The sequence below is a fragment of the Lasiodiplodia theobromae genome (genome assembly GCF_012971845.1).
Source record: "Lasiodiplodia theobromae strain AM2As chromosome Unknown scaffold_5, whole genome shotgun sequence".
Lineage (NCBI taxonomy): Eukaryota > Fungi > Ascomycota > Dothideomycetes > Botryosphaeriales > Botryosphaeriaceae > Lasiodiplodia > Lasiodiplodia theobromae.
In genome coordinates this window covers 825,534-838,536 of record NW_023336541.1, presented here as the reverse complement: position 1 = coordinate 838,536, position 13,003 = coordinate 825,534, and the positions used below count along the sequence as shown (strand labels likewise).

Sequence of the window (13,003 nt, the reverse complement as noted above, 5' to 3'; positions counted from 1 at the left end):
GCTGACAACATCAAACCCGGTATCGAGGAAAGGCAGGAGAAGAATGAAAGGGGTTCATCAAGTGAGACCGGGTCGATGAACTTGTAGGAAATGGAATTTGGTAAGAAAAGGTTAGACAGAGAGTGAACATGATCAGGCCACTGGATCATGCAGCGTACGGGGAACACGACGGCACTGAAAAAAAAAAATCAATCACAGGCCATTCAAATTAACGGAAAGGGTATTCCTTCCATCTCTCAAAAGCTAAAGAAACAGAGTACATGACGCGTTCGAGGAGCAACCACCGGGAAAATAGTGCAGCAACGGACGTTGGAGGTTTAATGAGAACCAATGAAACGGGGAAAGAAATACGCAGTCTCTCGCGAGTAAAACAAGGAAAACAATAGCCCGTGGTGGTAGTCGTCTGAACTCCGTTTCCCGATGCAGCAGTAGAATGAGTTAGTTTCGTCTAGTCCTTCCCTTAGCGTTGATCCTTCCGTTCATTCGTACAGCATCCCACTCGCACGCAAGCCTTGAGTCGTCTTGAAGAGAAAGGAAAATCATTTCAAGTTAGGAATGAGAGGGATGTCTTAGACATGGGGGGTGCATATCTGTCGTCATTTACCGCGTTCAGGCGCTTTCGCCGTCGTCGCTCCACCTCGCGTCCCCGTAGAGGTCCTTCTTGTTGCTGCTGAACTCGAGCTTCTCCAAGAACTCCGGGGGCACGGTGGGCAGGTATTTGCGCTCGCGCTCCTTGTCGGTGCCTCCGAATCCGGCGCCGTACGTCACGAGCATGTCGGTCGATGTGGGTAACGAGAATGGGAGCATCAGAGCCGGGTCCATCAACAGGTTCTCGGGTGCGTCTTCCTCCTCGTCGTGTGCCATGTACGCAACCGTGGCCAGCGACGGGGCTAGCGACGGCGTGGGCGACATGGGCCGGTCGGTCGTGGGCGACGTGGGCGAGCCTTCGGTCGGAATCTGCGGCGGCATGGACTTGCGGCTCTGCTTCGACAAGCGCCGCTCGGCCACCTCCTTTTGGAGGTTGAACAGAAACTTCAGGGCAGGCTTGGGGAGCGTCTTCTCGCCGACCTCGGACCTGTAATACCTCACCGAGTGGTTGATCTGCTGGGGCGTGAGGCGCGGAAGCTGCTCGAGCGTGGCCTTGAGCGAGTCGAGGTCTTCGCCGAGGGACGAGAAGCACTGCAGCCACTGCAGCAGCTGGACGACCGGGTCCAGATGCCTCCGTGCGGCGTCCATGGTGTTCTCGCCGGTGGCGGTGAGGGCGCCGCTCTCAAAGTGCTCGGGCTGGCGGTTGTTCTGCCGTGCCCAGTCCTCGAGCGTCGATACGTTCATGCGGATCTGCATGGCCTTGGTGCGTGCGAGGTACTTGCGGTTGGACATGATGCGGTTGAACAGCTCGGCACCGAGCCAGTAGAGCAGCTGCGAGAGGACCTGGGCGGTGATGACCGAGTGGATGTCGTAGAGGTCGAGCACGAAGAGCGTCGAGGACAGCAGCGAAGTGATGTTCCTCGGGGACACCTGGGCCCTGCGCTTCGGCGAAGGGGGCCTGAAGCGCTTCTCGAACGGCTCCGGCGGCTTCGGCTTCGATTTGCTCTTGAAGATCCTCCACTCTCCAGTGAAACTCACGTCCTCGAAGCCGGGGATGGTCTCGTGGTCCAGCATGGCCGTGTCGAGAACCTTGTCCATGCGGCGCTCAGCGTCGCGGATGATCAGAACGAAGATCTCGTTAATGAGCTCGGCAATCTGGCACTGGAATTCGACCGACGCCTCGACGAGGCCGGCGTCCTTCTTGAGGTAGTAGAGCAGCAGCGTGAGGTTGGAGACCCAAAATGCGAGCATGGTCATGTCCCATTGATGCTTCTCGACGGCGTCGTTGATCTTGTCCATGGACGTGACCAGCAGTTTCTCCAGCAGATCTTCGCTGGAGTGGTAGTGAGCGTAGCGCGCGCCGAGGAAGATGATGTTCGCAGGGACGGGCTTCTGCGAGGGCGAACGGGTGGGCGTCATGTTGGTGATGACAATGTCTAGGATGCGATCTAACTCGTTTTCTTGGAAGACAAACATTTGGTCGTTCAGGCAGCGGTCCCACACGAATTCCTGGCCTTCTTCGAACTCCTCGGGTTCCTGGTCGCGTGTGATCAGCAGGTCGCACTCTCAACTCGGCACGTCCAGTACTAACCTCTGGCTGCTCGTCGATACCCAAATTTCCCAAGTCAACCTCCAAATTAATAGCACTTTCCATCATCATGCGTCTCCGCAGCTCGTTCTCGGCCATTTCCTCCTCGAAGCGGTCCTGATCGAAGCCTGCCGTGTAAAAGTCGTCGCCGCTGGTGGCGACGCCGATGTTGCCGATGGTGTAGCCGCTCTCGTGCAAGTAGTCCTGGAGCTCGCTGCCAGGGGCTACAAAGTCGAAGGCGGTGCGGCCCGAGGACGAGGCCGTCTCGGGCTTCGCGCCCTTGTCGAGTAGCAGCTTGGCGATGGCCTTGTGACGGTTGGTGATGGCCCACATCAACGGGGTCCAGCGGTTGCGGTCCTGGATGTCGACATGGGCGCCGGCGTCCAGCAGGACGGCGACAACCTCCTCATGGCCGAAGCAGGCGGCGTAAATCAGCGGCGGAGTGCCGTCGGCGTCCGGGGCGTTGACGTCGATAAAGGGCTTGGCATTGCCGGAGACGAAGCGCTCGATGGTCAGGGTGTCGCCGTTGGAGGCGGCGAGGTTGAGCGAGTTCTGCAGAATGTCGCGCTTTTCTTGGTCCGACAGGCTGTTGTCCTTGATGATCGAGTCCTCCTGCCCCTCGTTCATGCTGTCATGCTTGAGGCGAGACTGCTGCTCGAGCATCTCGTTGAGGCGGCTGTCGCTGTCCGCGATCGAGGGGTTGGGGTCGGTTGGGCCGTCGAGAGACAGGTCGAAGTTGAGGGGCTTGGAGGGGAGCGGTGTCGATATGAATTGGGACTGGCCTGCGGATGGGGCACCTGGTCAGCACACGACACACAAACACCGGCGCGCAGAAGGAGGCAACGCACCCTGCCAAGCGTCGTATATCTCGGTCTCGCTGGCCAGCTGCGGCGTCGAGCGGCGGTCGTCGAGCGAGCGCGGCAAGTCGTCGGGCAGCTGGCGGGGCGGGGCGGCATCGTGGCCTCCGTTCTCATCGGTCGACGCCATGGTGGTGGTGCATGGGCTTGAGAAGCCAGTGTGGCTTCTGGCGATCACAGCGCATGCGCTCAGGCCCCGAGTAATGTGGCCGGCGGTGGGTGGAGATGGAATGAACGGGCAGATCGCCAGAACGGGGTTATAGCAATGCGGCTCGGGTGACGTTCGAAGAAGGCGCGCCAAGGGCCATTGTCCACCGCCCGCTTCCTGGCCATGATTGTGAAGCAGCAAGTCTCAACACCAGCCCGGGCCGAGCTCGAGCTTCCTCCCGGCACCCTCGCCCTCGCCCACGACGCGCTGCCCGCCGCCAGCTCAACCCCCCCGAACGACGCCGCAGCCCATGACGTTTTGCTGCTAGCGAACCCGCCCTCTAGCGCCCCCGCCGGGCCAAAGCCATGAATTGAGTCGGCTCCTCCATCGCCACGCGTCGACCATGGACGAGGACGCTCCATCGGAAAACCGCGTCGCCCGCCAGGCCCTGCTGCGCCTGGCCGAGCTGCCCGGCTACACGTGGGACACGGAGACGGAGCCCTTCCACAGCGTGAGTTCTCCTCGCGTGCCCAAGTCGCCACTGACCAAGCCGCAGTCCTACGACAACTGGCACTTTTTCGGCTTCCAGCACCCCGTGAAGCCGCACCAACAGCTGCCCAACCGCGCCCTTACCTCGCACAGCTTTTCCACCGGCTCTGACCCCAAGCCCGCGCTGCGGACCCACCGCTCGTCCAACAGCGAGGCGAATGCCGCCTCTTTGACCCAGCAGGTGGCCGATGGCACCCCCCCGCGTGGCCGGCGCGTCGTCGCCCGCGTCTCCAACCACATCCTGCGCCTGGAGCGCGAGTTTGCCCTCGCCAAGTCGATCGTGACCGAGTGCGACCCGGACTGCAAGCACTTCGTGCGCCCCATCGAGCTGGTGCGCTTGCCAGCACGCCCCGGCAGCGACACGCTGATCGTCTCCATCTTCGAATCGCCGGGTGACAACTACATCCGCGACATTGTCGATCTGGGCCCGGCCTTCTACAGGATCGCCAAATGGCAGGCCCCGGCCGGCACCAAGACGGCCATGCAAATCCCGCTGCAGCTGTTCATGCGCTTCGCAACGGGCGCCTCCAAGTCGCTGGAGATCCTGCACAACAACAAGAAGCTGGTGCACGGCGAGATCCGCGGCGACGCCTTCCACTTCAACCAGGAGACGGGCGAGGTGCGCATGCTCAACTTTGGCTCGGGCACGCGGAGCTTCGAGAATGGCTTGACGTCAGCTGGCTGGAGCACCCTTAGCCGCGAGATTGGCGTCGAGCACAAGCTGCAGTTCATCGCCCCCGAGCAGACGGGCCGCCTGCCTGCCGAGCCCGACACGCGGACTGACATCTACAGCCTGGGCATTCTGTTTTGGGTAAGTGGTGGGCAGCTCCGCCGGCCGTGGAGCACACACTGACGCCTTCATAGACGATGCTGACGGGGGAACCTGCATTCGAGGGAGACAAGCCGCTGGAGATCATGCAGAGCGTGCTGTCACGCCGCATACCGCCCGTGTCGTCCAAGCGGCTGGACATCCCCGAGGCGCTGTCGCAGGTCGTGGCTAAGATGACGGCTAAGAACATCGAAGAGCGCTACAACTCGGCGTCCGGGCTCAAGTACGACCTATTCGAGCTAAACAAGATCCTGTGCGACGGCGACGTCGAGCTACTAAAGACGTTCAAAGTAGCGACCAAGGACGTGTCGAGCTTCTTCAGCCTGCCGTCACGACTCATCGGGCGCGACAAGGAGCGGCAGACGATCCTGGAGGTGGTGGACCGCGTGTCCAAGAGCCAGCACCCTTCACTCAAGAAAAGCCTGTACAGCTTCGGGTCTACGTCAGGGTCGTCACTGAGCTCGCGGCTAGACAACTTGGCGCTCGATGACATCGCCGACGTGCGGTCCGAGAGCACCAGTTCCAGAGGCTCGGAGCACCTCAACGAGTCGCGCACCCCGCGCAACAACTCAGAGGCGTCGGTCTCGCTGCCGGAGCCATCCGATCATCGGCCGTCGACCGAAAGCCGCTCTTCTAATTGGAGCGCCGATCATGCCGTGCGCCGCATGTCGTCGGCTCAGGCTGGTGACGACCCTGCCGGCCAGCTCAGGAACCACCACCGCTTCCGCAAGAAAACGCACTGCGAGCTGATTGTCGTGGCCGGCGCGGGAGGCTACGGCAAGTCTAGCCTGATCCAGTCGGTGCAGCCCGTAGTTCGCGGTCGCGGCTTCTACTTTGCAACCACCAAGGTGGGTGTCGGCTCGTGCCGAGCTGCGCGAATTAAAACTTACTTGTTACAGTTTGACCAAGCCAAGCGTGCTCCCTTCGATCCCATCCTGAGGCTCATGTCCTCGCTCTTCCGCCAGATCTTCTCCGAGTCCAACATCTCGACCGACTTCCACAACAACGTGCGCGCCCACGTCCAGCCCGTGTGGCCCATCCTGCACTCGTACCTCGACCTGCCCGAGTGGCTGCTGGGAAACATCACCAAGGCCTCGGCCCCCGACGTCGCCCACCAGCATGCCTTCTCCAGCGCCATCACCGGCCGCAACGCCTCGCGCGTCATGAGCACCTTCATCGACGTATTGCGTATGCTAGCCCGCCAGCAGTCCATTTGCTTTTGCATCGACGATCTGCAGTTTGCCGACGACGAGAGCCTCGAGCTGATCCAAGCCATCGTCCACAACAAGCTTCCCCTCGTCATGATCCTCACCTACCGCGAGGAAGAGAGATTGACCCCAGGCATCAAGTCGCTGCTCGACTCGGCCACAAAGTAAGTTGGCCGTTCGCAACCGGTTTTTACACCACTGATCCTGAGTAGTATGACCAGGATTACCTTGAACCCATTTACCGAGGTGGACACGGCCCATTTCGTTGCCGAGACGCTTCACCGCGATCCCGAGTACTGTCTGCCACTGGTCGCCACCATCCAAGAAAAGACGGGCGGGAGCCCCTTCTTCGTCCGCGAGATGCTCGACACGTGCTACCGTAAGAAATGCATATATTACTCCTGGCAGGACTCGGCCTGGCACTTTGATCTCGACAAGGTGTTTGCTGAATTCAGGTCGACCGCCTACGGCTCGCGCATCAACAACGACTTCATCGTGAAGCGCCTGCAGGAGCTGCCCAAGGTCACCCGCTACCTCCTCGCCTGGGCCTCTTTGATCGGGAGCACCTTCTCGTTCGCTATCGTCAAGCGGTTGATGCAGGGCGAGCATGCCGCCAACGCCACGGGTCTCCCCATCACCGACGTCGACCCCGTCGAAGGCATCGACGGGGCCATCGCTTCGTACATTGTCATGTCCGGTGACGACGAGGATCGCTTCCGCTTCGCCCACGACAGGTACATGCAGGCCTCGCAATCGCTCATAGAAAGCGAAAACTTCAACCAGAATGAGATGCACTTTGCCATTTCCAAGACGATGATTGAGCACGCATACCAGGACAACACGACCACGAGTTCCAAGTCCCTGTTCACCCGAGCCCGCCACGTTGCGTGCGCCTCGGATCTCATTAAGGGCAGGGTGAGGAACCGTGCGCTGTACAGGAACGCTCTGCAACAGGCGGCCGAGAATGCCTGCGACGCCGGAGCGCGCTCCACGGGGCTCTTTTACTACACGCGCTGCTTCAATCTCCTCCAGGACGACCCGTGGGACGAGTCTAACGAGGACGTCGACTACCGCGAGACGCTGAACATTTACACGCGGTCAGCCGAATGCTACTGGTACCAGGGCTTCTTCGAGCCCGCGCTCGGCCTTTGCCAGACCATCTTCGCCCACGCCAAGACGGCCGTCGACAAGGCGCCCTGCTGGGTCCTGCAATCGCGCATATTCGCCATGCGAGGCGACTCGTTCGCCGCCTTCGAGGCCCTCAGGCAGTGCTTGGCGGATCTGGGTCTCCGGGTCGAGGAAAAGTCGTGGGAGGAGTGCGACAAGCAATTTCAGGTCATGTGCGCTGGTCTGCAGCAGTGCGACAGGATACAGCTCCTCTCGAGACCGCTGACGACGGATCCAAAGCTCCTCGCCATGGGCGCCGTCCTCGTGGAAATGGCGAGCGCCGCCTTCTGGAGCGACTCCAGACTTTTCTACCAGATGAGCATGATCATGGTAGATCTGCACCAGACCCGAGGCAACTTCCCTCAAGCAGCGCTCGGCTACGTGCACCTCGCCAGCATAGCGGCCGGTCGGTTCGGCATGACCAAGTTCGGCATCGAGGTGGGCGAGATCGCCAAGAAGCTCTTCATCATATTCCACGACGACATGTACACGATAGGCCGCGGAGAGACACTGCACGCCCTGTTCATGGGCCACCTCCAGACTCACGTGAGAGACCAGCTCCCCATCCTCGACCGGGCCATGAGCGCGACTATAATCTCGGCCGACCGCATCCTCTCCCTCTTGAACATGGGCATCAACGCCTGCTTCAAGATCTGGTCCAACTTCCCCATCACCGAGGTCGAGGCGTGGATCAACGAAGCGCCCGCCGAGTTCACAAACTGGCAGGAGGACCTTCGCGGGGGCGTCTTCCTCATCTCGGCGCGCCAGTACCTCCGGGCTCTTCAAGGCAAGACTCTGGTCAAGGACCCCGAACAGGTGCACTGCGACGACGAGCACAAGACGTCCGACTACATCGCGTTCGTGGAGAAGCGAGCGTCGAATCCCAAGCGGCCAAAGACCATCTACTACAGCTACATGCTCACAAGCTTGTACCGGTTCGGCCACATCAAGGAGGCGATGGCGCTGGGCGAGACTCTGCTGCCCATGATGGAGGGCTGCTGGTGCATGCGCATTTACTACTCGAATCTCTTCCATCTCTCACTTTCCTACATTGCCGCATGCCGGGAGAATCCGGAACGAGAAGACAGAGAGTCACTTTTGCAGCGAATCGTATCCTTCACCGAGAAAATCCGCATCGCAGCCAATTACAACGACATCAACTTCCGCTTGTACATTTCCATCCTCGATGCCGAGTACCACGACCTGGTGTGCGATTACGAACAGGCGTCCAAATTCTACGAGAATTCGCTGGACTATGCTGATCTGGACGGGTACATGCTCGACCAAGGCCTCGCGTACGAGCTCTACGCAACTTTTTTGCTGCGGCGCGGGGCTCGCAGGCCGGCGAGACGCCTTCTGATCGACAGCCTCCGCTGCTATGCCAACATCGGGGCTGCCGGGGTCCTCGACAACGTGCATCAGAAGTTCGAATGGCTGCTAAACAGCGAAATTGGCATCGAGACGGTCGACGTCGCCTGCCAGACGGACATTGTGGATACGGGCAACACGGCGTACAAGCTGGAGAAGCACGCTGGCCAGATCGCACCCGAGACGCCGGCCGACAGGACCGAGGCTTGGCTCGCCCCGACGCCCAATCCGGCGGCCATCAAGAGGGCTGATACGCACGGCGACCTGCCCGGCGGCTTCTCCGCCGTCGGTTTGGACGTCATCGATCTGACGGGCATCCTCGAGTCCAGCCAGGTGCTCGCGTCTGAGCTGCAAGTCGACAACCTCTTGGCCAAGATGACCGAGATCATCCTGGAGTCGACCGGTGCCGAGCTCGCCGCCATCGTCACCGAAGACGAGAAGCTCGGCTGGAGCATTGCCGCCACCGGTGGACCCGACGGAGTGACCAAGTACCCAGGCGGCCAGACACTCGAGTCGGTTGAGGACCAGGTGGCAAGGCAAGTAACGCTGTACGTGCTCCGATTCAGGGAGACCGTCTTCGTGCAGAATCTGCTCGAGGACGAGCGCTTCTCGAACGTTACGGACGCCTACCGGCGACGCAATCCCGACGGGCGGGCCGTCATTGCGATTCCCATCCTGCACGGAGACAACCATCTGCTCGGGTCCATCTACTGCGAAGGCGCCCCCAACCAGTTCTCGGAGCGCAACCTGACGGTGCTACGGCTGCTGGTCAACTCGGTTTCGGTGTCGCTCGCCAACGCGCTGCTGTTCAAAAAGGTCCGCGAAGTCAGCGCCAGCAACGTGGCAATGCTCGAGATGCAGAAGCAGTCGCTCGCTCAAGCACGGGCGGCGGAACTCAAAGCCAAAGAAGCCGAAGCCGTGGCCATCCAGAACATGAAGATGAAGGAAGAAGCCGCCAAGGCCAAGTCCCTCTTCCTCGCCAACGTCTCGCACGAGCTGCGCACGCCGCTCAATGGCGTCATCGGCATGAGCGAGCTGCTCAAGGGCAGCAAGCTGAACTCGGAGCAGGAAGGCTACGCCAACAGCATCCGCGTCTGCGCCGACACGCTACTCTCGGTCATCAACGACTTGCTCGACTTCAGCAAGCTCGACGCCGGCAAGATGAAGCTCATCACAGTGCCCGTGTCCCTCACCGAAACCATCAGCGAGGTGGTGCGGGCCCTGTCGTTCACCAACCTGGAGCGTGGTCTGGAGACGGTCGTCCGCCTCGACATCAACCCCGAACTGTTCGTGCTGGGAGACCCGGTCAGGCTCCACCAGATCTTCATGAACCTGCTCTCCAACAGCTACAAGTTCACCTCCAAGGGCACCGTCACAGTCGAGGCCAGAACCATCGCCGAGGACGAGCGGTCCCTCGACGTCAACTTCAGCGTTTCCGACACAGGCATCGGTATATCCGAGGAGCAGCAGAAGAAGCTCTTCCTGCCCTTCTCGCAGGTCGAGGACGCGAGCAACAGGAGCTACCAGGGCACCGGCCTCGGCCTTAGCATCGTCAAGGCCATCATCGAGACGACCATGGGCGGCAAGATCTGGCTCAACAGCACTCCCGGCAACGGCACGACCGTTTCCTTCTCGCTCAAGTTCGACAAGGTATCCAAGAAAGACGCGGTCGACTCGGCGTCGCCGCCTCCGCCGGCAAAGGACGAGGACGAGCCGGTCGAGAAGGAGGACAAGTCGCCAGGGCAGGTGGCGGTGCCTCCATCGCACAAGGGCCTGCCCAAGCTTCCCCGAGAACAGATCAGGGTGGCCATCGCCGAAGACAACGCCATCAACCAGCGCATCGCCATCTCGTTCGTCAAGAAGCTCGGCTTCCGGTGCGAGGCGTTTGGGGACGGCAAGAAGACGATCGAGGCGCTCGAAAGGGCCATGGCCGAGAACGACCCTTACCACCTCGTGCTCATGGACGTGCAGATGCCGGTGCTGGACGGCTACGACGCGACCAAGGAGATCCGCCGGCACCCAAACGCGACGGTGCGCGAGGTCCTCATCATCGCCATGACGGCCAGCGCCATCAGCGGCGACAAGGAAAAGTGCCTCGAGGTCGGCATGAACAACTACCTCGCCAAGCCCGTCCGCGCCGCCACGCTCAAGTCCCTCCTCGAGTCGTACCTGTCGCAGTCGCCCAAGCAGATGCCTAACCTCCAGCAAGAAGCTACCGAGCTCGCTCAGAGCGTGTTGCAGGAGGCCTCTGAGGCACAGTCGAACCACTCGGATGAGCGCGACGAGATGACGACTAGCCCTGCCCTCACTGGCGACGCCAACCGCTCACCCGCGGTGCAGAATAACTCGGAGGAGCTCCGGTCGGCGGAGAATCACGCCAACGCGCACGCACAACAGAATTCCTCGTCGGGCAAGTCGTCGCCGTCGCCGTCCATAGCGTCATCGGCTTCCACGGCTATCAGGCAGGGCGGTGCTGCCAGCGGCCAGTCTTCGGTCAGACCGGGCGTGTCTCGTGATGCGTCGACCGAGACGCGCTTGTCGGAGCAGAACCATGCGGATGGGAAGTGAACAAACCGGAGGCGGAGGCGGAGGGGAGGGAGAGGGGTGAGGTCAGCAGTAGCTTTGTACAGTGTCGACTTTTTCTTTCTCACGTTTTTCTTTTTGCTCTCTCTCTCTCTCACGCTTGCATGCATGTAATCATCACGACTGAAACGGCCCCGTCTCATCAAATGGTAGGATAGTAGTACCGCATTATTGGACGACCGGGGGCGGCCTCTTGTTTTTTTTTTTTTTTCGTTTCGATGGTCATCGGTTGTGGAGTCTAGTGGATGGTACAAAGGGACAAACAAAAAAGAGATACCCCCAGCCAGGAAAGAAGCAACGATCGACACAACAACAGACAACAACAACAAAAAGTTAAACACCTTTACTACGGAAAGGATGAAATTATAAACCTTGTAACCTTATGTCTTTTTCTCTTTTTTTTTTCTTAATTCTACTTCTACTTCTACTTTTTCTTCTCTCTCTACATCGGAGGTCTTTTTTTCTTCTTCTTCTTCTTCTTCTTTACACACACTGAAGGGGGATAATGACCACCACGGTCGAGGAGAGGAGGAGAAGAGAGAGAGACCTTTTTTGTTTTTCTGTTTTTTGTTTGTTTGTTTGTTTTAACGCCTTTGCACACACGCACGTCGTCCGGGTCTGCTGCATTAGAGAAATTTGCAATGATGTTTAGCATATGATGCATATTCTGGGGAATAAGGGGGGGAAAGAAAGGATCAGTATTCTTCTTCTTCATCTTCCACGGTCCACGGCACAACAGGATTCATTATTACGAAAGGGGTTGCGCGAGTCACTTTGGTTTGTGTTTTATAGCGTGTGCCGGGGGGTGGTTGGCCATGATGTTGTTGCATTTCGGGAACCGGGATGGGGGGGGCGATTGGCGATGGGGGCGATGGGGGCGCGATTGGGATGATGATGATTATAATTCGCACGATGGGATGATGGAAGCAAACTTGTGTTGTTCAAGAGAGCGGGTGGGGGAAACGTGTTAGAGTGTGTTTGGAAACTTTTTTTTTTCATGTAGTAGACGTGCCAGGCGTAAGAAGGCGTGCCTTTTTTTATTTAATAATCTTTCTTCATCCTCGCTTTCCACACAAAAAATCATCCGCGTGTTGTTCCATCGTTCTTGAAATCTTTGTTTTTTTCCCCCCCATTTTCTTTTTGCTCTATTCATCATGTCCCTTTCCTTCCTAATCTCGCCCCCTTAGACTACTTTTTATTTTCCTCTTTTCCCCTTATGCACAGCGAAAAGGTAGTTTAGTCCTCAGCATACAGGTTTTAGAATAGCCCCCCCCCGAGTAGCAAAAAGGTATACAGCGAGTCCTCCTTCACTCATTGGATCTGGTGGTAAAAGTCGATGATCTTGGCGCTCACGGCGTCAGGCGCCTCGACGCAGTGCCAGTGGCCGACGCCGGGCAGGATCTCGAGCGCCTTCTCCTCGGTGCCGAGCTCCTCGAACTGCTTCTTGCACATGTCGAGCGGTGCGGACTTGTCCTCGGCGCCGGCCAGCAGCAGCACGGGCACGCGGACGTCCTCGTAGGCGGGTCGCTGCGCGTTGGCGATGACGCGGCAGTTGGAGATGTACCCCCACTTGTCCTGCGCCAGCAGCAGCTCGCGGACGAAGGCGCGAGCGAGGAGCGAGGCGTCCTTGGCCGTGGCGGCCTGCGGGATGGCGTTGGCCATGGCCTCCATGCCGTCGCGCTCGACCGTCTCGATGCGCTTGGCGAAGACGCCCGCGACGGCGTCGGACGGGTAGACGGGGCCGATTAGGATGGCAGCGACGATGCGTGCGCCGCCGGCCGTCGCGGCCAGGTGCGCGGCTACCATGCCGCCCATCGAGTGGCCGCCCACGATGGCTTTGGGGATGGATAGGGCGTCGAGTACGCCCAGCACGTCGCCGGCGAGCGTGGCTACGGATTGCTCGATCTGCGTGTACGGCGAGCGGCCCGCGCCCGTGGCGTCGAAGGTCACGACGCGGAAGCCGGCGGCCGTCAGCGCGGGCACGATGGGCGCGTAGAAGTCTTGCGAGGAGCCGAGGCCGTGGTGGAGGATGATGGTCTCGCGCGGCGAGCTGCTGCCGTCGGTGGCAGGGTAGTCGGTGTAGTGTAGGCGCTTGTAGCCGATGTTGAGGAAGGGCAT

General features: G+C 59.8%; 3 protein-coding genes across 3 annotated transcripts; 1 reads left to right on the top strand and 2 right to left on the bottom strand.

The window, feature by feature from the left end:
- Nucleotides 1-609: 609 nt before the first annotated feature.
- On the bottom strand, nt 610-3,163 carry LTHEOB_2095 (Dil and ankyrin domain containing protein; the record flags this gene model as incomplete). The annotated part of the gene is made up of 3 exons (XM_035510869.1): nt 610-2,124; nt 2,180-2,958; nt 3,025-3,163. The coding sequence occupies 3 exons, from the start codon at nt 3,161-3,163 to the stop codon at nt 610-612; spliced, it is 2,433 nt and encodes an 810-aa protein (XP_035365035.1).
- Nucleotides 3,164-3,584: 421 nt separating this feature from the next.
- Nucleotides 3,585-10,870, top strand: LTHEOB_2094 (Sensor histidine kinase response; the record flags this gene model as incomplete). The annotated part of the gene is made up of 5 exons (XM_035510868.1): nt 3,585-3,692; nt 3,738-4,541; nt 4,595-5,407; nt 5,459-5,931; nt 5,980-10,870. 5 exons carry the CDS (start codon nt 3,585-3,587, stop codon nt 10,868-10,870), a joined length of 7,089 nt encoding a protein of 2,362 aa, XP_035365034.1.
- A 1,326-nt stretch (nt 10,871-12,196) lies between these two features.
- On the bottom strand, nt 12,197-13,003 carry LTHEOB_2093 (Alpha beta hydrolase fold protein; the record flags this gene model as incomplete). The annotated part of the gene is made up of 1 exon (XM_035510867.1): nt 12,197-13,003. The coding sequence occupies one exon, from the start codon at nt 13,001-13,003 to the stop codon at nt 12,197-12,199; it is 807 nt and encodes a 268-aa protein (XP_035365033.1).